The 22335-nt window shown below is 36.2% G+C and overlaps 2 protein-coding genes across 2 annotated transcripts; both read right to left on the reverse strand.

The window, feature by feature from the left end:
- Positions 1–5336: 5336 nt before the first annotated feature.
- LOC117632435 (putative U-box domain-containing protein 50) lies at positions 5337–9320 on the reverse strand. Its single transcript, XM_034365904.1, has 8 exons — positions 8880–9320; positions 8672–8784; positions 8461–8588; positions 7903–8344; positions 7384–7524; positions 6750–7289; positions 5860–6573; positions 5337–5765 (listed from the first exon to the last, which is right to left on the reverse strand). Exons 1-8 carry the CDS (start codon positions 9040–9042, stop codon positions 5568–5570), a joined length of 2439 nt encoding a protein of 812 aa, XP_034221795.1. The 5' UTR covers positions 9043–9320; the 3' UTR covers positions 5337–5567.
- An 8336-nt stretch (positions 9321–17656) lies between these two features.
- On the reverse strand, positions 17657–21986 carry LOC117632436 (putative U-box domain-containing protein 50). Its single transcript, XM_034365905.1, has 8 exons — positions 21338–21986; positions 21100–21212; positions 20852–20979; positions 20309–20729; positions 20070–20210; positions 19321–19860; positions 18319–19005; positions 17657–18082 (listed from the first exon to the last, which is right to left on the reverse strand). Exons 1-8 carry the CDS (start codon positions 21501–21503, stop codon positions 17885–17887), a joined length of 2394 nt encoding a protein of 797 aa, XP_034221796.1. The 5' UTR covers positions 21504–21986; the 3' UTR covers positions 17657–17884.
- Positions 21987–22335: the final 349 nt, after the last annotated feature.

The raw sequence follows: 22335 nt of genomic DNA on the forward strand, positions 1-22335 counted from the left end.
GTAATAGTTGATGCAAATGAGCCTGACTGTTTTGAAGAGCTAGATAAATGTCTTAACTGGCGTTAGCTATTGCTGCGATTCTTTGGGGTCTAATTTTTCGATAGTCATCTTCTCCAATAGAGCTTATCGGTTTAATCTTGATACGTCTCTGTTTCTTGACGGTTCTTCCGGGAAATTGAAGCATTTCTCAGCATCTCTATTCATCCCCATTTGTGAATAGAAAATATCTTTATGTGCCTGACGTTGTTTCATCCTTCTTTTACTTTTAGAGTGATTGTTCTGCTTTGCCTACTGGATATGACAAGGATGAGAGAGTTATGGCACAGTTGCCTCTGCACTGGTAGACCAAAATAAATCTCATCACATAGTTTCACTTCATCATCAGTCGGGTGAGTGACAATAAAACCGCCATTTATTTCATTTTCAAGTTGTTTTGTTGTGGCCTTCCAGATAGTGTTTGATGTCGTATGTAACAATTTTATGTTTGATTCAGGCTCTTTTTTGTTTGTGAAGCATATGAAATGTTTCAATATTCCTTGGATAATCTTATACCTATTTGTTTATATCAGCAGACACTATGGTGTTGAGAAATTTCTTACCAACATAACTTTTCAGTCATGCTTGAAGCATGGTAATTTAATATTTACTTAACAAACTAACCAATATATGTTGCTGGAATTGCTGAAGTAAATAAATTATGGTATAGTGAGGAGATGGAGTTTTATGAAACCGTTGAGTTAGGTATATATATTTTTCTCAATTAATTGCTTATAAAGTGTTGTTTTTTTCCTGCTAAAGCTAAATATATGATTATGTATATTTTTTATATAGAAATGCAGAGATCAAATGCTAGTGCGCCTATGCACATTTTCACTGATTGATTCTCTATTGATGCACAACCTTGCAATTATGGTAATTTTCTTATTCAATTCTTATTTTGATCATCTTGTATCCTAAAATTTGTGTTGATTAAACTGCTTTTATGTGCAGCCTTTAATTCTGAATTGGGCAGCCTTTAATTGAATGGGGACATGCTGGAAATTGGGCAGCCTTTAATTAAATGGAAATTATGAACTTGTATTTTGGATAGCCTTTCATTTCTTAGTTTTATCATCTTGTATTCATTTCTTATGAACTTTAGAATGTTTGTTTTGATGGAAATTGTGAACTTATATGAATGCTGGAAACTGGACAGCTTTTGATTAAATGAAAATTATGAACTTGTATTTTGGGCAGCCTTTCTTTCTTAGTTTTATCATCTTGTATTCATTTCTTATGAACTTTAGAATGTTTGTTTTGATGGAAATTGTAAACTTAGATGCATGCTAGACATTGGACAACCTTTGAATAAATGGAATGATGTTGTATTAGCCTTTGATGGAATGGAATGGAATGATATAATGGCAAAATGTTAGCATTATAATGTAAGAGCATGTTGAAAAATGCATGGTTTTGTGTTAGGCACAAACCGGCCGAACCAATCCGAACCAAACCGATTACAAGTGGTTTGGATTGGTTCGGTTTCCATTATGATTTTAGGCTAATCCGAACCAAACCGGACCGTTATTTTCTTATTGGTTCAGCTGTGGTTTGAGAGTAAAACCGAACCAATCCGGACCGTGCCCACCCCTAGTCCTCTCCTGGTGCCTCACCTTTCACCCTTCGGGGCGGCTCCCCCGCCTCCTTTGGTGTGGCTACTCTGCTTCTTTTTTGTGTGGCTATTTTCCTTTCCTTTCCTCTCAGTTTTTCCCTTTGAAAGCCCTTCCTCTCTTGTATTTTCTCATGTTGGTCCATAAATCCTTTACTTCCCCACCTGAAATTCCTCTCTTTTTGCTAAATCACTTCTCCCCCATCTCTCTTTCCTCTCACCCTTCCACGACTCCATCTACCTATGTCTCTCCTCCCACCAAATCTCAAACCCAAATGCCCTCTATCCCTAAAATTTACTTGGTTTGCCACTGGATTGGTGCAGTTGTTTTACTCCATCAACCCTGTCTCATATCTAAGACTTGGATCTGCACTTGTGGGCTCTGTTTATCTATGGTCATTTTTTATCACTACTTGATAGATTGCTTGAGTACGATGCATAGTGGCTTGCCCCCCAAAATCCACACTCTTCACATCTCCTCTCTCTTGGTTCACATGGACCTTGCTCTTTTTATGGCAACAGCAACTTTTCTGGTGGTGGCGACGACAGCTTGTTTTGTTTAGAGTTAGATGTTGGGGTTTTTGTATGTTGTGGGCTTTTGTTGTTTTGGGCCTCCTATTTTGGTATTTTAGATCGGGTTTTGTTTTGCTATGTTTGAGCCCTTATTTTTATTTTTCCTTTATTTTATTTTATTTTTTTATTTTTGGGTATTTGGGCAACCTTAGAGCACTTTCCACCCATCACTTTTTACCATGACAAAAGAGGGCTTAGGCTCCAAAAACAACTTCCACCCATCACCTTTTGCCATGGTAAAAAGTGAGCCCATGAAACTAGGCAAGCTCAAAGGCAAGACTTGCCTAGGCTACTGCCTGAGCAAAGTGACGTCATGCTAATGTCAACAACTAATTTCAATACCAAAAAAAAAAAAATTTTAAAAGGGAAAAAACTCAGATTTTTTTTTCCTATAAATACTTAGCTATGTTCTTCACTTCTTATTCCAAAATTTATACAAATTCCTCTCCTCATATCTCATGTAAACAAGGGCGGCCCTGGGGTGGTGCAAGTGGCGCCACGGCACAGAGCCCTGGATTCTTGAGGGCCCCAAAAAAAAAAATATTTATATTATACATATATTAATATTATAGGAATTGTATATATATTATATCGTGCTGGACATTTGCACAAGAGTGTGCTTGGTGGAGTTGGCTCGAACACATATTCACTTAACAAAAGCGCCTGACTTCGAGTCCATCTATTTGCCCTTTTTTATACTATTTTTGCATTATAACAACAAACTTTACATAATTATAAATAAATAAAAACAAAAAGCCTTTTAAAAAAAAGGAACATCGAAGCTTAGCTAACCATAGAAGTAGTATATATATATCCCCCAAACACTTTCTACTCCTCCCTTTTTTTTCTTTAAAATAAAAAAAGTTTTCTCCTCCAAGAAAAGTACTCTCTTCATTCAAAACAAAACAAAAAAAACTTCGTAGTTTCTTCTGATTCTCTAGTAAGTAATCGTCATCATTCAACAATCTCTCTTTGGTTCTTTTTTCAATCCTTTGACAATGTTTGTTATTCTTTCAATTTTAGGAATTTCAACACCAACAAAAGAAAACCCTAATTCGTAAATTCATAAAGACCACTCAAAATCAAATAGTCAGTTTCAAATCTCAATTCAAATTCAGGTATGTATCTAAATTTCAATCTATTCTATATATTACATGACTTATTTTATTAAATTATTATCATGTTTATGATTGGTTATATGGGAATATAGTTTATTTATCTATTTCTTGCTAGGGTTTTCTTCTAGGTTATAGGGTTTTGGAATTTTTCATTGTTAATGACATTTGTGTGCAACTACTCTTTAATTTGTGATTGCCAATTTTTTTTTTCCTATTAAACACAAATTGATTATTGGAGGCAGTAAGGGATTTTATAGGGGCACAAGGAGCTTATTTTTTTTGTACCAAACATACTAATATTTAACTTTATCAAATGGAAACATTTAAATTTTTATGAATTTGATGTCGGATTGTCATTACATGTTTATTGATGGTGACTTTTAGTTATAAAAAAATTATTTATGACATTAAGTTATGGCAAATTTTTATTTATAGTATTTTCGTATTAGATTATGTGAGGCCCAAATTTAAGTTTCGCACAGGGCCCTCAAAATCTCAGGGACTGCCCTGCATGTAAATAGTAGTTGCCCTTGGGTTGCCACAGCAATAGGTGGGAATGCATAAAAAAAAATTGTTAGGTCAGTTATTATTCACATGAAAAATGTCTACCCTTACTTGCCCTTGCCCTTTGCCATGGCACAATGGGTGCAAGTGCTCTTATAAGTTGTATCTTTGTTTTGGCAATGAAATTTCATTCCTTTGGACCCAAAAAATATATATATATGAATGCCTACTCTATTATAGAAAGATATTCTTTTGCATACTCCCTTAAAGATGTTCTAATCATACCATATTTAGGACTGACATTTTGTATCGCAACACTCAAAACCGCTAAAACTGACCTAAGTATTACCGTAAAGAAGCCAACATGTCATTGCCATAGAATGTGTGTATAAGTAGGCCTAATTTTCGAATGAATCGAATTGGAATCATGGGATTCCAATTCCAATTCAAACAATGTCAGACTGATCGAGGAAAGTCCTAAACGTCTTGCCCAAGTCAAACCATATTTTAAAGCCATGGATTCATCTTGGAGAACTAAAGTAAAACCTACGGGAAAAAAACCTGCTACTTTGACAGAAACATGCCACTCACGTATGACAAAACCAGTTGTTGCATAACCAGTATTTTTAACAGTACCATCTAAGTTTAATTTCCACACATCATCATCCGGAGGTTGCCATTTTATATAACTGAATAAATGTCTCCTCTTTTTCTTCCTCATTTTTCCATGCAAATTCCAAAAATCATAGAGATAAATTTTAACAAAAAGCACAGGTATCCTGTTGTGTTTGTTGAAAAGGTAACTTATTTCGTTGACTCCAAATTTGCCAACAAATGGTAAGGATTTTTTCTATGTAAGGGTGCTGGCAATTTTCATATGTTTTTTCTATTTCTTTCAAGACTAGTCTGACTCTGACCCCCTTATCATCACTTACAAATCAACTTCTGCTTTATAATACTCTTGTTAGATTGTGGATATGGTTATTGATAGAAGATGTACAGCATCCACATTTCTCGGTGGGTGGACGAAGGGTGGGCCTGCAAGGCTGCTTTTTTTTCTTTTTCTTTTTTTATATTTTAAAATTTTATAACAAAGTTATCTTATTGTTAATTGTTTTTATTTTACCTTATTATTTTATCTTTTGATTTTTTCATTTTACTGGAAATTATAAATTTACCTTTATTATTAACGGAAAATTGGATGAAATTCGAAATACTTAATGGTAAGGGCTAAATTGGCTGTTTTGATAAGTTCAAGTGATAAATTGGCTGTTTTTTTAGTTCAGAGGATTAAGTTCGATTAGCGTCATAGTTGAAGGGAGAAAACGGCACTTTACTCTTTTGTTAATGACATCAGCAATTTTGAATGGACAATTAATAGAAAAAAAATTTGTGAAATTTTTTTGAAATATGGAGTGCTGAGAAAAATATATTTCTCTTATTCATTATAATCTACATAAGATTGTTCAATTAATGATAATAAAAAAAACATATAAAGCTAATCGCTCTTACAATCTACAACAGATTTTTTTAGTTCAAATACAGTTCCTCATATCAAATACAACCAACCAATAAAGCATCCTAATCAAAGGTCAAGAGGTACACCAGTCCATTTATGAACAAAATATTTAAAAAAAAGCTCAATTCTCCTCTCCCTCTCTCTTCTTTTTGGGCCTCATAATTCTCTAATCTGAATTTACTATATATATATATATATATGTGTGTTATGGAGGTGGAAGTAATCTCTTATTATGCCATTCCTGGATGAGGGAACGAAGAGTATGATTAGGGGTAAGAAATGTGTGCTTGAGCCTTAAGTTTGTCATGGGCGATGTGTCATGCCCCATTCTTAGCCATTCCTCTATTGCGTCTAGTTCATATGAAAACCCATCAGCTGCCGCATGTGGATTCTTCATCACTTCCTGCAAAATTAACCATGTTTACACTTTACGACAGTAAATTATGCTTACTAAATTCGTTTCTGATTCAGGATTTAGAGTTTAGGGTTTAACTAACCTGAAAAATGGGGCAGAGGAAAAAACTGGGTACATCATTGGTGTCCTTTGCTTTTACATCTCTATCCATGGCCCGCTCACTTGCAACTAAATCATCAGCTCTTTTCTTCAACTCATTGAGCTCTTCCATCACTGTTGCCAGCTTCAAATCTCTACTAGGCCCACGGTTACTTGTTAAGCACCTCAAGGCTAAGCCCGCAAGCTTCTCTGCCAAATCTAACGGCCATTGTCCCGCCATCTCATCTAGATCCCGGACTACAGCTGCCTGATCCATGTTCATTGCCTGGCCCAGCCCAGCCCAATTCCTTCCAGTTAAAAGATGCATCATCAAAACCCCAAAAGCCCGAATATCTGATCGGACACTCTGTTCATTATGACTTAGGGAGAGCCCAAACCCGCTGATCTTTGTTACGAGATTGCGGTCCAAGAGGATGTTAGACAAGGAAAGTCGGCCATGAACAATGGGCCTCGGCTTCCCTGTGTGGAGAAAGCCCAAGCCTGAACAAATTTCGGAAGCAATTCGGGCACGGTCGTGCCACCCTAGGGTCCGCTTTCTTGTCTTAGAGCTTATTTGAGAGGAGAACAATATGTCCCTTAAAAATACGTCTCTCAAGCTACCATTGTGCATGTACTCAAACACAATGCACCTTAGCTCAGTGCAGAATCCAAGCATGGTGATCAAATTTGGGTGTCGAATGTGGCTAAGAACTGTCACCTACATATATAAAGCATCAGCATTTTCATTCAATTTGAAACAATCAGAAGTATCGTTTATATGTTGGACAGTCTGATATGTTACGTATGTTAATGAACTATGAATATGGACTGCACATTTTTAGCAATATAGCATAATAGAAAACAGAACGCAAACATTCCCAACAGACTGTTTACCTTAGCTTGAAAATCCTGCTTAGAGATGCCATTAGCTGAGTTGAGCATTTTGATTGCAACTGTGGCATGATTGATGCGGCCTCTATACATACTAGTCCAATCACCTCCTGGTTTAATTCTCAAACGTTCCGAAAAATCATTTGTTGCCAATCTGATCTCCTCTGCTGTGTAATCCTTAAAACCACAGCTCATGTCACTAAGCCTTGCAACCATTCCAATGGCATCTTTCTCTTTACAAAACTCGATTCGACGATGAAGAACTTCTCTCTGCTGCCGCAGTTCCTCAATCTCCCTCACCATCTCTGCCCGGGTGCTAACTGCCTTTTCTAGTTGGGTCTCTCTGTTTGATTTTGCCAATGAGGAATTGTGGAGCTTTGTTGAGAGTTCATACTGGAGCTCCATAAGTGAGTTTAGCCTACTCTTGCTTTCCTCAGTGTCCATTATAACTTCATGAAGCTGTTCCTTCTCAGAATCTAATGCTTTCTTTAAATCTTCTCGCTTGGTCACCTCTTCTTTTATCTTTGCTTCAAGCTCTTCAGCCTACAAATCATAAATCACTTTAACCATCCAACATAAAAGTTCAGATTAAAAATAAGAAAAACAAAACTGGTTAACTTGTATATATATGTATTACCCTACGATTGCATAAAGAAATGGTCCATTCTGCTTTAGTGCTCCTTTCGGCATTGGCCTTGGCTTCCTTTCGTTTGAACTTGATTGTTTCTTGAGCTTCCCTTAACATTTTCTTCCTAGATTCCAAGTCTTCTGCAGCAATCTGCAAATTCAAATCCAAAGGAACTTTATAATACTTAATTTGGGCTGTCCCTTCATTAAAAAATAAAAAGGGTTTGTCATGTTTCAAGTTGGAGGCAGCAAAGTCTAAGCACCAAACACACCCAAATTATCATCCCAATATAACCATCACTGTCTTATGCTTCCAAGGTCAAAAAGAAAGATAAGAAAGGAAAGAAAAATATTTGGTATTTGGTACAAAAGCAAGAGAGCCTAGTGGAGCCGTTGAATTTATATGCATCATTCTCTACCTACTGCAAAATTAGAGATCAGGACAGATAAATAATTCAATTAACATTAACTTAAGGCCACATGTAGCAGGAAAATGTCTTTGATATTTTGATATTTAGCTAACAGTTACCATATTCAAATCCGCATGTTCAGGCCTAGCCAACTCCATTGGACTGATCTGCACTCTGTCATTTCCCTGCCCACAGTCTTCTTCTTCATCTAATTTCAAAGACAACAGATGCTGGAAATAGTTTTCGATTTCTTGGACACAACTTTCCCATTGGTTCTGTGAATTTGGGGAGTTGGGATTTGTTGAAAATCTAAGAGAGGGGTGAGAAACTTTGTCTAGGGAATCTGCTGAATTTTCATTGAACATTTTTGCTAGCCAACTTTTCAAACTGCCTTTTTCTCTCACTTTTGCAACCATCACCCCTTGATCATCCTCCATGATTCCTTTGTTATTTTCTCCTCTAAGGAAAACCAATCTTCCCCCACAAATTACGAAAAATTCGCAGAAATCGGGCTTGTGATGATGAACGTAAAATGATCCACTTACTGCACTCTTTATTCTCCTACAATCAAGGACAAGTAATTCACATGATAATTTCCACAAAATAAAAAAGAACAATAAATTACTAGAATAGTTTAAATTGTTCTGGAAAGTTTATTTGTAGATGCTGTGGCATACCAAGATGAAGTCTTCAAGAACGTGAATCCCATCACCAGTTTGGTTATTTTGTGTGTAAAAATCAAATCAGTGATGACTTTATGAATTGGTTGCTCACATCTTTCAACTTTGAGCAATTCTGCCTTCACCTATGAACATGAAACAAAGTTCTGGAATGTATAAGAACCAATTCCAGCAGCAATCAAAGGAGCAAATTAAGCAATTAACTAACCTGCCCACAGGATGATATGTACTTGGACAGCAACTTGTCAATCTTTTCCTGCTCATACTTCATAAGAACTTCCAATTTCTCATCACTCAGAGAACTTGCAGGGAGCTTCCCAACTAATAGAAACACAGAAGGAACTACATAGTAAAAAGATGCTAAATTCCAATCAAACTGAAAATCAAGGAAATTGAAAGCCATTTCTGCAACTTACATGGAGTGTACACAAAATCCTTGGAAATATTGTAAGTTACATGGAGAATAACAATGGAAATTGGTTTTGAATTCCATTTCTTGAGTGTCCACTGCAAGGTCTTAAATCCATCTTGTATATCATTTCCAAGGGCAACATACACCTTCTCTGCTTGAGTATCCATTGCCCACTACCTCAAATCAGCTGTTTGGTTTCTGGGAAACAGTAAGACCCTCCCTGAATTATATATGCATTTAACTGCATAAATTAATACATACCACACCAATCAGCAGAGAAGGATTAGAAAATATATCTAATCAGTAAGTCTTGAGGGGAAAGATAAAGTTGATGTGGAATGTGGGAGGGATCCATTATTTTCTCAAGGTTTGTTTGGGTTGTCAAATGGACTAGAAAATGATTTTTCGCCTTTTATCTTTTCACGACAGCAGGAGGGTCAGCCTTGGACTTTCTTGTGTCTTGAGGGCATGACAAATCAACATTCGACAGTACACCCACATGCCCACAATCACAATCTTAAAGAGAGACCACAGTAAATCTTTTTTTTTTTTTTTCTACAACTATTTTTGGTTATATTGATCAATACTGAATGTGAGTTTCAAATTCGCACTACGACAATGTAAGTAATTTAACATACAAGTATGGCAAAGCAACGCTACTCGTATATCTATATCATGCGAAACTTTCAAATACATACCCGCTTGTAATTTTATTGTGGCACAAATCACTTTATTGGGGTCTTACAATATTAGTTTCCTATCCAAACAGCTCATTTTTCCTATTCTCCTTCAACAATCATCAAAATTGAAAATCGACTAGCTAATTTTATTAATATTATAATTTCTTTAGTTTTTTAATCGAATTTATCATGTTCCACACTTATTCAATTACAATTATATGACAACTTTGTTTCTAATTTGAATATCGATCTTTTGTATGAATAGTCTTTGATTGGGATCTAAGAGCAATTCCACCGTGAGGCCCCAGCCAAGAATGGATCCAGAATTTGAAAATGACATGGGCTAAATTCGTGGACTAAATTTTTGTTTGGTGGGTAAATTTTAAGCCTTTGTTTGTTACCAAAAAAAAAATATTATAAGCCCTCTTTTTTCAATATATTTTCTTCTTCATATTTAGAACTTTTTTTTTATTATATTGACATTTGAAACAGACAAAAATCTTGGAATTATTGATAAGATTGTTGAAATATTTGGAAGGGATTGGAGGGAAACAAAGAAGAAAAAAACAGAGGAGAGCTACACATGTACTAGAAAATATTTAGAAGGAATTGAAGTAAAAATAAAATAAAAACATATATCTCATCCCAACACACACATCCGTTTCTTTATTCTATTTCCTCTTCTTTCCCCTTTTTTATTCTATTTCTTCTCTCTCTCTTTCTTTCCGATTGTTTATCATCTCTCCTTCTATTTTATTTTTTTTAAATTCTTTTTCCTCCTCTCTTTCTTTCTTTATTCCTTTTTCCTTTTTCCTTCTTCCTCTCCTCCTTTTTCTTTCTTTCTTCTTGTCAGCTGGCTATGCTAGAGTATTAATTTAGTCCCAAAAAAAAAAAAAAAAAAAAAAAACAAGTATCTTGGGCTATAGCCCATGTTAACATGTTCATGGAACCATCCCTGGCCCTAACCTAAGCAAGAGGCCCCCAATTCGGTTTCCACCACCCAAGGTTTGTCAGGGTAAGAGTTGGGCTCCACTAACTTAGGCAAGTTCAAAGGCAAGACTTGCATGGGCTGTTGCCTAGGCAAAGTGACCAATGCTAACATCATTGTGACGTCAGCAGCCAATTTAAATAACCAAATTTTTAAAAAAAAATACCAAAAATTTCAACCAAAAAAAAATATTATATAAATATCTAGCCATATTCTTCAATTACCACACCAAAACTCTATACAAATTCCTCTCCTCATATCTCATGTGACTAGTGATTGCCTTTGGGTTGCCATGACAATGGGTGAAAAATCAACAAAAAATTGCTAGGGCATGCACTATTCATTTGAATAGTAACAACCTTTGCCTCTCCTTACATTTTGTCATGACAAATAAGTGAAAATACTCTAAAAGTTAAATTATCTGAATCATGAAACTTTATTACCGGGTAGGTCTAAATGGGTGATTAGATAATTCTTAATATAGTTAATCAGTTTTGTTGTGTGATAAACGATAATGCAATTGGAATATAGAATGTTGACCTTTATAAAATATTGGCATGCCTCATGCGAATCACATCTATATTTGCTGACAATAAGAGCAAGTCCAGTAGCAAGAGCTGGACTCGGGCTGGGGGGGGGGGTTTGGGAAAAAAAAGGGTTTCCAGCAGCGTGAGGCAGCCCGGGCAAGAGGTGAGGGCCACGAGACTGGGCTGGCCCGAGGGCGAGTTCGGCCTGAGCAAGCGCCCGAGGGAGGTGACGTCATGGCTGACGCCAGAGCATTCGAAATTTTTTTTTACCGTTGACGCTTGCAATGCGTTAAAAAAAAATTCAAACGACGCTCTACAGTAGCCGCCAATGGCTACATTCCACGTGGCAGCCTATTGGCATCCTGATTCTTTTTTTTTCTTCAATCCAACGGCAGCCAATTTTTCTGCAATAAAAAATTGAAAAAAATTGAAATTTTTTTAAAAAAATATACAAAAATTACTTCTTCTTTTTTTTGTATAAATACCAACCAATACTCTTCACTTTTAACACCAAATCCTCTTACATTTTCTTCTCCTTCTACTATTATTCACTTTCTCCATAATATTTATTCACTTTCTACTCAATATTTTTTCACTTTCAAGTTGTATTTTTGTCTATCATATTATGGGTTCTTCTACTGAAAATGGAGGGGCATGGAGCATGATGGAAGATGTTAGCTTGTGTGAGGCTTGGGTCCAAGTTAGTCATTGTCCCGTAACGGGCAATGAGATTAAATTTTCTCATATGTGGAAAAAAAATTCATCAAGCATTTTGTGAAAGGGCAATTGGTTCTACACGTACAGAAATGACATTATCCAGTAGGTGGAAAGTTCTTAATAAAGAGTTGGCTAAATGGAGAAATGCCTTAGCAAAAGCGATGGACAACCATCGAAGCGGAGAAAACCTTAGCAGTGAGGTAAATTATTTGTCATTTTCCTTCTATTAATTTCTATGTCATATTAATTTTTATTTAAATGTTTCTTGCAATTTATATATTTTGTTAATATGTCTCTAGTTTTTTTTTTATACATGTTGCATTTTTTTAAAATTTATTGAATTTGCATTAGTTTTTTTTTTACATGTTGCATTGCCAATATTTTTTAAAGTTTCTTGCATTTTCATTTAATTTTTTTTTATAGATTATGCAAGCACAAATGTGGTTTGGTGCTACTGGGCAAGGGAAAAAAAAGTTTCAACCATACCCATTGTTGGGAGGTGGTGAAGACTTGTAAGAGATTCCAAATTATTCCAACCGGTCCGACGGTAGTCTTGAACGAGACTCCACTTCATGAGACGCCAGCATCGGATTCACCTATGGATTCCCCGATGAGTCAAGACTCACCCATTGAAAAGGAGCCAAGGCCTATTGGGAGGAAGGCGGCAAAGGCGAAGAGAGGGAGTAATTCTAGCAAGAATGCATCTAAATTTTTGGAGGAACTTTCAAAGCACCAAGCCATGAGAATTGAAATGGACTTGAAACAACAAGAGCACGATATGGCTATTCAACTAGAATATGCAAAAGAAAGGGAGTATGTATGCAAAGAAAGGGAGTATGTACACGAACAAAACATTGAAAAAAAAGATCGGGAAACCATGGCCATGGATACAAGCCATATGTCCCCTGAAACAAAACAATTTTGGAAGCTAGAACGAAGGGATGTTATGAGACTAAGACTTTTTCGTGACGATGGACCTAGCAACACGGATTGGTTAAATGATGAAAACCATTAAAATAGTTTGCTTGCCTTTCATGTCTTAGTTTACTTGCCTTTGATTTCATTGTATTTTTTTGTTTTGTTTAATTCATGTATTTTATTTTATTAGTTGTATTGCTTTTCTTTTAGTGAATAAAGAAAATATTCAACAAAAATCCTTTTTATTCAAAACATTCCATACATAAAAAACAAACCACAACCAAAGCATAAAAAAAAAAAACAAACCCACAACCAAAGCATAAAAAAAAAAACAACCCACAACCAAAGCATAATACAATAAAACAAACCACAACCAAAGCATAAAAAATAAACAACCCACAACCAAAGCATAAAAAATAAACAACCCACAACTAAAAATAATAAAGCATAAAAAAACAAAGCATAACTAAAAATACAACATAAACATAATAAATTAAAAAAAACTTCTTCACTTCACTTCATTCACCTTCATTGCCTTTCATCGCCCATAAATGCTCCATCAAGTCAACTTGACGGTGTTCATGAATATACGACGATTGCATCTCCGTGTAGCGATCAATCATACGGGCCATGAAACTACCGTCTCTAACCAACGGTTCATGCTGCACTGGTTCTCCATTTGGCCCCACTGGTTTTTCATAAATTCGTGCTAGGGCCGTGTCCATGGGATTTGGTTCATACACTTCATCAGCATCGTAATCATATTCATCTTCCACAATCATGTTATGGAGGATGATACAAGTCATCATTATACTCCTAAGCACCTTCTCATCAAATAGACGTGCCGCGTCCCTGATAATAGCCCACCGGGCTTGAAGGATACCAAAGCACCTCTCAACATCTTTTCTGTACCCCTCTTGATAGTGAGCAAAAAAATTTTGCTTATGGGATCGGGGATGTGGAATTGTTTTCACAAATGTTGTCCACCTCGGGTAGATGCCATCAGCTAGATAATACCCGTTCTAGTAGATGGTATTGTTAATTTCATATGTGATATTTGGGGCTTCACCTCTCAAAACATCATTGAACACCGGGGATTGACCTAGGACATTCAAATCTTTTTGAGATCCGGCAACTCCGAAGAAGGCGTGCCAAACCCATGTATCAAAACCAGCAACTGCTTCCAGGATGATACTTTTCTGCTCTTTTCTATTTCCGTAATCCCCTTGCCAAGCAAATATCATGCATGACTTTATTGAACAAATGGGGTTGCATTCTATATCTCCCCCGAAAATGAACATCAGAGTACAGAGATTGTGGGATAAAATAATCTTCCATAAGATTCTTACCCCGGGAATGTCTATGTCTGTCCACATTTGGCCGACAGCCTTCTCGTGAACCACGGCGAGCCTACTTTTCTTCCTCCAGCAAAGCAACTGCTATGCCAAGTTGCTCATCTAGTTCTCTCTGCGCCCTTTTGCTTGCAGCTCGTCTACGCATTCTTTCTCTAGTTTCTCACTCTTGCCTCTCCAAAACCTCTTGCATGTCTGCCATTGAGAATGGAGAATGAAATCTAAAATATGAGAAATGGAAATGTAGAGAAGAACTAGTGTGGGAGGTATGAGCTGAACCTCTGGTTTTATAGAAAAATGTAAACAGATAGATATGACACGCGGCGCAATCTTAGAGGGTGAAAATCTTATCTGAAATTTGAAATTTGAAATTTATCTGAAATTTGAATTTCAAAATGTATCTGAAATTTGACATTTTGAATTTATCTGAAATTTGAATTTTGAAATGTATCTGAAATTTGAAATTTATCTGAAATTTATCTGAAATTTGAAACCGAAAATCTTATCCGATATGAATAGTATTGACACGTAGGAACCCAAAAATCTTATCCGAAAATATTATCCAATTTAATTTTTTAAGTAAACAAAGTTGTGAAAAAAACAAAAAAATGAATAGTATTTGCCATGGCAAGCCTAAACTGCTGGAAACACACTTTGTTGGAGGGGGATAGGGCAGCCACTATTCACATGAATAGTAGCTGCCCTAGTTCTCCTCTTGCCATGGCAAGGGGCTAACTGGTGGAAATGCTCTAATAGAAATCAATTACGGCTACGGCTAACCATACAGTGTCTTCAGAAAATGAATATAATTTAGGGAGTGCGTAAAGTAAAGTGAGTAAAATAAAGAATGTAAAGACGAGTGCGTAAAGTAAAGTAAGTAAAATAAAGAATGTAAAGACGAGTGCGCAAATTAAATAATTGAAATGCGAGTGCATAAAGTAAATGGCGGAAAGTAAACTAGATTATGGAAAATATTAAAGATAACATGAACTGAAGTTATTGCAATTAAAATAGAATTGAGAAACAAGAACAAGAATGTAAAGGCATAATTGAAATCTGCGGAAACTAGAGTAGAAAAAATACGAACTAGGCTATGGCTACATTATGCTACTCCTAAGATAGAAATTGAAGAGAATGTAAAATGACAAGTTGTGTGTTGTATTGGGGGTCCTTTCTCTCTTTCATAAGCTTGGTATTTATAGGGGCTTTGGTGCGTTTCAATTTGGTCGGTCGTCAATTGGCCTTCAAATCAATCATAATTACTCTAGAATATCTTCAATCCCTTGTCTCATGCGGGTGATTTAATGTGAATAATAATATTTGATTTGATTTTCCTTCCATCTTGAGCTCTCCCACAATAACTTCAGTTGACCATCAAGCTAGCATAATTCTTTCTATATTTGAATTGTAACCTATGAGAAAATCCTCCTACAGATTATCTCTCTCCTTATTTAGGCATTAGCTGATTTTATATATTCGGTCGCTTTTGTCTTTCGACCGTATCTACATTTTTGGCCGATTTTAGTCCTTCAACCGTATTTACAATTTTGGCCGCATATAGGCTTTCAACCACTTTTATGCTCTCGACCATATTAATGTGTTCGGCCAGATTGGTGTATTCCACCACATGTAGATATTCTGCTACATTTATGATTTTGGGCTTCTATCTGACCTTATTGATTAGGCCCACATAAATATAGCTTGGGCTCACTATTAGTTTAATTGTCGGATCTCGAGCCTAACCCAGTCAAATTTCAACCAAGCCCAAACACTAGGCTAGTATTAATTTAGACCCCAAAAAAAAAAAAACACAAGTACCCTGGGCTATAGCCCATGTTAACATGTTCATGGAACCGTCCTTGGCCCTAGCCTGGGCAAGAGGCCCCCAATCTGGTTTCCACCACCCAAGGTTTGTCAGGGTAAGAGTTGGGCTCCACCAACCTAAACAAGTTCAAAGGCAAGACTTGCCTGGGCAAGATGACCAATGCTGACGTCAACAATCAATTTAAATAACCAAAAAAATTGAAAAAAATACCAAAAATTTCAACAACAAAAAAATTATATAAATACCTAGCCATATTCTTCACTTCCTACACCAAACTCTATACAAATTCATCTCCTCATATCTCATGTGAATAGTGATTGCCCTTGAGTTGCCATGGCAATGGGTGAAAAACCAACAAAAAAATTTTAGGGCATGACTATTCATGTGAATAGTAACAACCTTTGCCTCTCCTTATCTTTTAACATGACAAATGAATGAAATTTTCTAAAGTTAGATGATTTGAATCATGAAACTAAATTGCCGGGTAGGTCTAAATGGGTGATTAGATAATTCTTAATATAGTTAATCAGTTTTGTTGTGTGATAAACGATAATGCAATTGGAATATAGAATGTTGACCTTTATAAAATATTGGCATGCCTCATGCGAATCACATCTATATTTGCTGACAATAATAGAAACCAATTACGGCTACGGCTAAGCAGACAGTCTCTTCAGAAAATGAATATAATTTAGGGATGATGGGGAATTACAAAAAATTTACGTAATCTACCAACTGCTTCTCTGAATCTTTAGGAATATGCTTCTTGAAAATTCTTTTGACGACTCTCCAAGCTTTAAAATAATGAGGCAATCTTTCTTCTTCTTTTTTAAGATTTCATTTCTGCTTTATTACGGAAGAATATTTTGCTTCTAAATTCTTTGTTTCTTATTTCTTTCTAGATTGTTGATGCTCAAAATGGTTAGGCCAAGGTTGAGTCCAACTTAGTGATGAGGTGTGATGGATGATGGATGAAGATGAGGACCTTCACCAAGTGTGTGAGGATTTGGGCAAACGATAAACATATAGAAGACAAGATATACGTGGTTCACCCGAATGATGGGCTACGTCCACGGAGAAGGGTGTTCTCATTATGATAATGTTTGTTTACATTTGTACAAGGGGATTAGACCCAAATATAGAGATAACAAGTGAGAAGCTCAGCCTAGAGATGAATCCAGAAGAGAGAGTACTCAAGAGCCCGTCCTCTTCTAAGGAAAGAGTAGTCTTCTTTTATAGGTGAGGGGGAGTCTCCATCTCTTGTAGTTTTCCGATGTGGGACTCCTCTTGCTTTGCTTAGAGTTGTGATTTGTTGATGCTGCTTCTTTGGCTAAGGTGATGACCTCTCAAAGCATGGCACTCGAGTGATCTAGCCTAGCTAGTTGCTCGGTCAGTTATGGTACAAACATAGATAAATAAAATTACACAAATCGGCTATACACACCCAGTAAGTAACAGCTGCCAAGGAGCATTATACAAATACTGGCTCCGCACTTTAATTTCATTATCCTTTAGCAATACAAGTGGGAAACTGGGAATAAGAACATGTTTGGGATTGTTTATGGAGAAAACACTTTTGCTCGTAAGTGCTTTTGTCAAAAACAATTTTATTATAAGCACATTAAAAAGTTTATTAAACGAACGACTTCTTCACAAAGCAGTTTTATGACCTGCAAGTAATTTTCAGTTTACTACAAAATGATGTTAGAAGCATTTTTGTAACAAACAGAGTCTATTGGTGAGTGTAGTTCTTTTGTAAACTAGCACATACTTTAGGGTCTAGAATTTTTGTTTTTTGGTTTATTCAAAGTTATGCAAAAAAGAATTACATTTTTCTTTCCTTTATGGAGGAAGGAGATTGAAGAATCAGACTCATAACCTCTTGTGTAAAAGTAAATATTTTTAACCACTTGACATAAAAACCTTTCCATGCAAAAGAATTTGTTTACACAACCAAAGCAATAAAGAAATCGTATACATTGAGCTGCAATTATTTACACTATTATGGATATGAAAGTGATCTCTTGTCATGCCAGTCTTGAGCAAGAGAACGAAGGTTGTGATTAGGGACTAGAATCTTGTGGTCAAGTTTCAAATGTGTAATTGGAGACGTATCACGCCCCATTCGCAACCATTCTGCAATGGCTTCTCGCTCATATGAATATCCATCTGCTGCTACATGTGGATCCTTCATCACTTCCTGCCCCAAAAAAATAAAAATAAACCATGATTATGTTAATTTTTTGCACAAACAAAGAAAAAAACCCAATAAATAAATAAATAAAAGTGCAAAAACAAAAATTTATACAAGCAAATATTTGAGAGGGGGAAAATCAAACTTAGAATTTTGATGTAAAAATAAATGTTCTTTATTATTTGAGCTACAAATTTGTTGCAAAGTCGAAGATTTCTTAAATGGTTATTTATTTATCTTACCTGAAATATGGGGCAGAGGAAAACAGGCGGGACATCGATGGAGACGTCTCCATCTACACAACCATATCCTCCTGCTGCTACTAGAACATCACCGTTTTTTCTGATTTCTTCAAGCGCTTCCATTATTGTCACCATTTTTAAATCCTTATTGGGTCCATTGTTTATGGACAAACACCTTAACACCAAGCCGACAAGTCCCTCTGCCAAATCCAAAGGCCATGGGCCAGCCTTGTCATCTAAAACCCGGACCAGGCCCGTCTTGTCCATGAGCATATCCTTGTCAATCCAATTCCTCCCAGTTAGAAGATTGAGAGTCAAAACCCCAAAAGCCCGTATGTCCCATCCAACTTGGCTCTCGTCATGGTTGTATTGATTGAGCCCAAGCCCACTGACTTTGGCGACAAGGTTGCCGTCGAGGAGGATGTTGGATGGGCTGAGGTGACCGTGAACAATGGGTTTGGGCCGAGCCATATGGAGGTAGCAAATCGCAGAGCAAACCTCGGCTGCAATGCGGACGCGGTCGTGCCACCAGAGGGCCCTGGCCCGATTGCCTTTTCCTTCGGTGGAAAATAAGATGTCCCGCAAGCTGCCGTTTTGCATGTACTCAAAGACAATGCAGCTTGGCTGGGAGCAGTAGCCCATCATGGAAAGGAGATGAGGATGTCTAATGTGGCTGATGAGCTTCACCTACACATACGTAGAACTTTTTGTTAGATTGAAAATTATTCCATTCTTCTTAAACCTATTTAATAATTAATGAAGCACAGGGCAAACTTGGTTATGGACAAAAAATTTATATAGCTTCTTTTAAAATTGCTTTAAAATCTTGTCGGATTGTGTTGTTGGATTGTAAGTCTACAACATTAATCATGTTATTTCTTAACGTGCGATCTAAAGTCGAACAACAAAACATCCATCAGATAACATTAGTTTAGCAAGAGAATATTTTCCAAATAATTGAGGAAACAAATAAGTACACAGTTAGCATTTCTTATTGTTTACCTTAGCTTGAAAATCTTCTTGGGACAGTCCATTAGCCTGGTTAAGAACTTTGACAGCAACTGTGACATGGTTGATACGCCCTTTATAAACACTGCTCAAATCACTTCCCAATTTCAATCTAAAAAGCTCTGAAAAATCATCAGTGGCCAGTTTGATCTCCTCGTCTGTGTACTCCCTAAGACAGCAGCTCAATTCACTCAACCTTGCTGCCATTCCTATGCCATCTTTTTTTCTACAAAACTCAATCCTCCGTCGAAAAACATCTCTTCCACGCCGCAGTACTTCAATCTCTCTCACCATTTCTGCACGTTTAACCGCTTCATTCTGTAGCTGGGCCTCCGCTTGTGATTTTGCCATTTTGGAAAGATGGAGCTTGTGTGAAAGCTCAGATTGAAGCTCTACGACTGACTTTATCCTGTTCTTGCTTTCTTCAATGTCGTTTATTACTTCACTGAGTTGTTCTTTTTGTGTTTTTAATTTTTTGTTCAACTCTGTTCGATTTCCAGCCTCTTCTTTAATTTGAACCTCTAACTCTTGAGCCTACAAAACCCCAATGTGTTAAAATGGAAATCAAGGAATAAGTTAACAAAACCGAGCTTTTTACAGTTTGGTGTGTTATATTGTCAGATTTTGAATCATGACAGCTGATTAAGAAAAATGATGTCCAAATGTGCTGTCGTAAAACACATCTTACAACATAACAAATCAAATAATCATCTTTAAAAAGTATTCCTCGTTGTATACATTACCCGGCGCTCGCATAAACAAATGGCTCGTTCTGCTTTTGCATGCCTTTCGACATTTGCCTTGGTTTCTTTTTTCTTCAGTCGTATTCTCTCATGAGTTTCACTTATTTTTTTTCTAAGAGACTCGATTCTTTCTGCAAGGCTCTGAAAGTGTACCAAAATTTTGTCATGCATCAGTTAGAAAGTCATTTAAATCTTTTTGTTGTTTCTCTATAGAAATTTGAAACTCATCTTTGTCTTACCATATTAGGGTTGGAATTAATTTCCAGCATTATGGCCTCTGTTGGACTAGGCTGCTGAGAAGTACCAGTTTCCTGCTCATAATCTTCTTCTCCATCCAAATTTGAACACAACTTTTGGTAGTAAATTTCAATTTCCTGAACACAATTTTCCCAGTGGTTTTGCATGCTGGATGAGTCCTTTCTTGTTGATGAAGCAAATGGGCTGCGACGATTTTCCAGGAACATCTTTTCTATAAAAAATTTGAAGCCGACCTTGTCTTTCAGCTTGGCAACCATCACTCCTTTTTCATCCTCCATGATTCTCTGATCATTTTCTCCTCTCAGAAAAACCTCTTTCCCCCCACATATTATGAATAAGTCACAGGACTCAGCCTTGTGCTCATGGATGTAAAATGATACACCGATCGCTGTCTTTGCTTTCCTATACTTGGGAAAGAAGCAAAATTAATATTGAAATTAAATCACAAAGATGCTTCTAAGTAACAATTTTAAACCACATATTATGACTAAATTAAAAAGATTGAGAATTAAGCTGTTGCATACCATGATGATGATTTGATGAAAGCAAATCCGATGACCAATTTCGTTATATGAAGCCCCGAAATCAAATCCAGGATGAGCTTATGAATAGGTTCATCATATTTCTCCACATTAAATATCTCAGCTTTTACCTATGAACAAAATGAAAATTAATCAAATTATAAAAAATAAAAAATAAAAAATAAAACGAAGAAACACCAGAAAAGATCCATATGCATGTTGGTCCCATTTCTCCTCATTATACCACACACCTTGCCACAGAAAGATATATACTTGGAAAGGATTTTGTCAATCTTTTCTTGCTCATACTTCCTTAGAATTTTCAACTTCTCATCGCTTACAGAACTTGCAGGGAGCTTCCCAACTGCAAAAAAATTAAAATTAATTATAAATAAATAAATAAAACAAGAACAAAAAACAAGTAAAACGACCCAAGTTGAATTTGAGTTACAAAAGACATGGAAATTGAAATTCAACTTTGTAACTTACATGGGGTGTAAACATAATCCTTTCCTGAAAGTTTGTAGGTTACATGGAGAATGACAATGGAAATGGGCTGAGATTTCCACCTCCCCAATGTCCACTCCAAGGTCTTACATCCATCTTGCAGCTCATCCCCAAGTGCAACATAAATCTTCTCTTCTTGAGCTTCCATTTTCAATTGGCTTATTGAAACACAGCTTAATTCACCTACTGCAAAGCTAAACAACAACAACTTAGAATCCCACTTGAATTCTTGTTCAAACTTTGTGAGATTTGATTTCAAAGAGAGACTAGGGTAAGTTAGATAATATTTGATACTGAAATTCTTGGTATGCTTCTAATTTCTCTGTCAATTGGGCGGCCTAGTCTTGGAATATTCTATACGGTAAGCGTGGCAAGGTTTGGTCCTCCATTTTCAGTGATACGATTTTTAGTGTTTAAATTTCTCTTGGTGTCTTTCTTGAAATCTACGTAGGTAGGCCCTCCTAAGCTGAATTTAAAATGGATGTCATAGAAGGAGACAAAAGCCCATGTGACTGGAAAGCTATTTCTTTTTTTAGGTCTGATATTTTCAGGACTTGACTCTGAGATTTCTGTGACTCTGACGGATTAAGATGAGGGTTGGGGCATAATTTGGAGTAGAAACTTATCACATCATGATGTTACTGTGAAGGTATTTTAAAATTAATTACATATTGTTATGTGTTATAATTTTCTCGTAAAATAATGTATTGTATGGTTAGTTTAAGATAGTCCTACAATAACATCGTTATATTGCATCAAAACTATTCTTCCTAATCCGATTACTATGCGTAGCAGACCAATTAAGGACAATTGTGTGTTGCCATAGACTGTTGATACCGCGTTGTCTGTCTTTGAGAAGAACTTTAACAAAGACTTCTTATCTGATGCTAAGTATTATTTTATTTCTAACAACATGTCTCAGTCTGAGTTAATGACTCGTCTTTCGTTTCGATCAAAAATAATACTAAAAACCTCCTCTT

The sequence above is a fragment of the Prunus dulcis genome, chromosome 6 (genome assembly GCF_902201215.1).
Source record: "Prunus dulcis chromosome 6, ALMONDv2, whole genome shotgun sequence".
NCBI classification, from domain to species: Eukaryota; Viridiplantae; Streptophyta; class Magnoliopsida; order Rosales; family Rosaceae; genus Prunus; species Prunus dulcis.

Bases quoted from the DNA above. Each gene is read 5' to 3' on its own strand.
- LOC117632435 (XM_034365904.1), bottom strand. From the start codon at position 9,042: ATGGATACTCAAGCAGAGAAGGTGTATGTTGCCCTTGGAAATGATATA. The intron at 8,785-8,879 runs GTAAGTTGCAGA...TGTTTCTATTAG, and splicing joins GGATTTTGTGTACACTCCAT to TTGGGAAGCTCCCTGCAAGT. The intron at 7,290-7,383 runs GTAATACATATA...TATGATTTGTAG, and splicing joins TTTCTTTATGCAATCGTAGG to GCTGAAGAGCTTGAAGCAAA.
- LOC117632436 (XM_034365905.1), bottom strand. From the start codon at position 21,503: ATGGAAGCTCAAGAAGAGAAGATTTATGTTGCACTTGGGGATGAGCTG. The intron at 20,730-20,851 runs GTATGCAACAGC...TCCCAAGTATAG, and splicing joins TTCATCAAATCATCATCATG to GAAAGCAAAGACAGCGATCG. The intron at 19,006-19,320 runs GTAAACAATAAG...ACGTATGTGTAG, and splicing joins AAGAAGATTTTCAAGCTAAG to GTGAAGCTCATCAGCCACAT.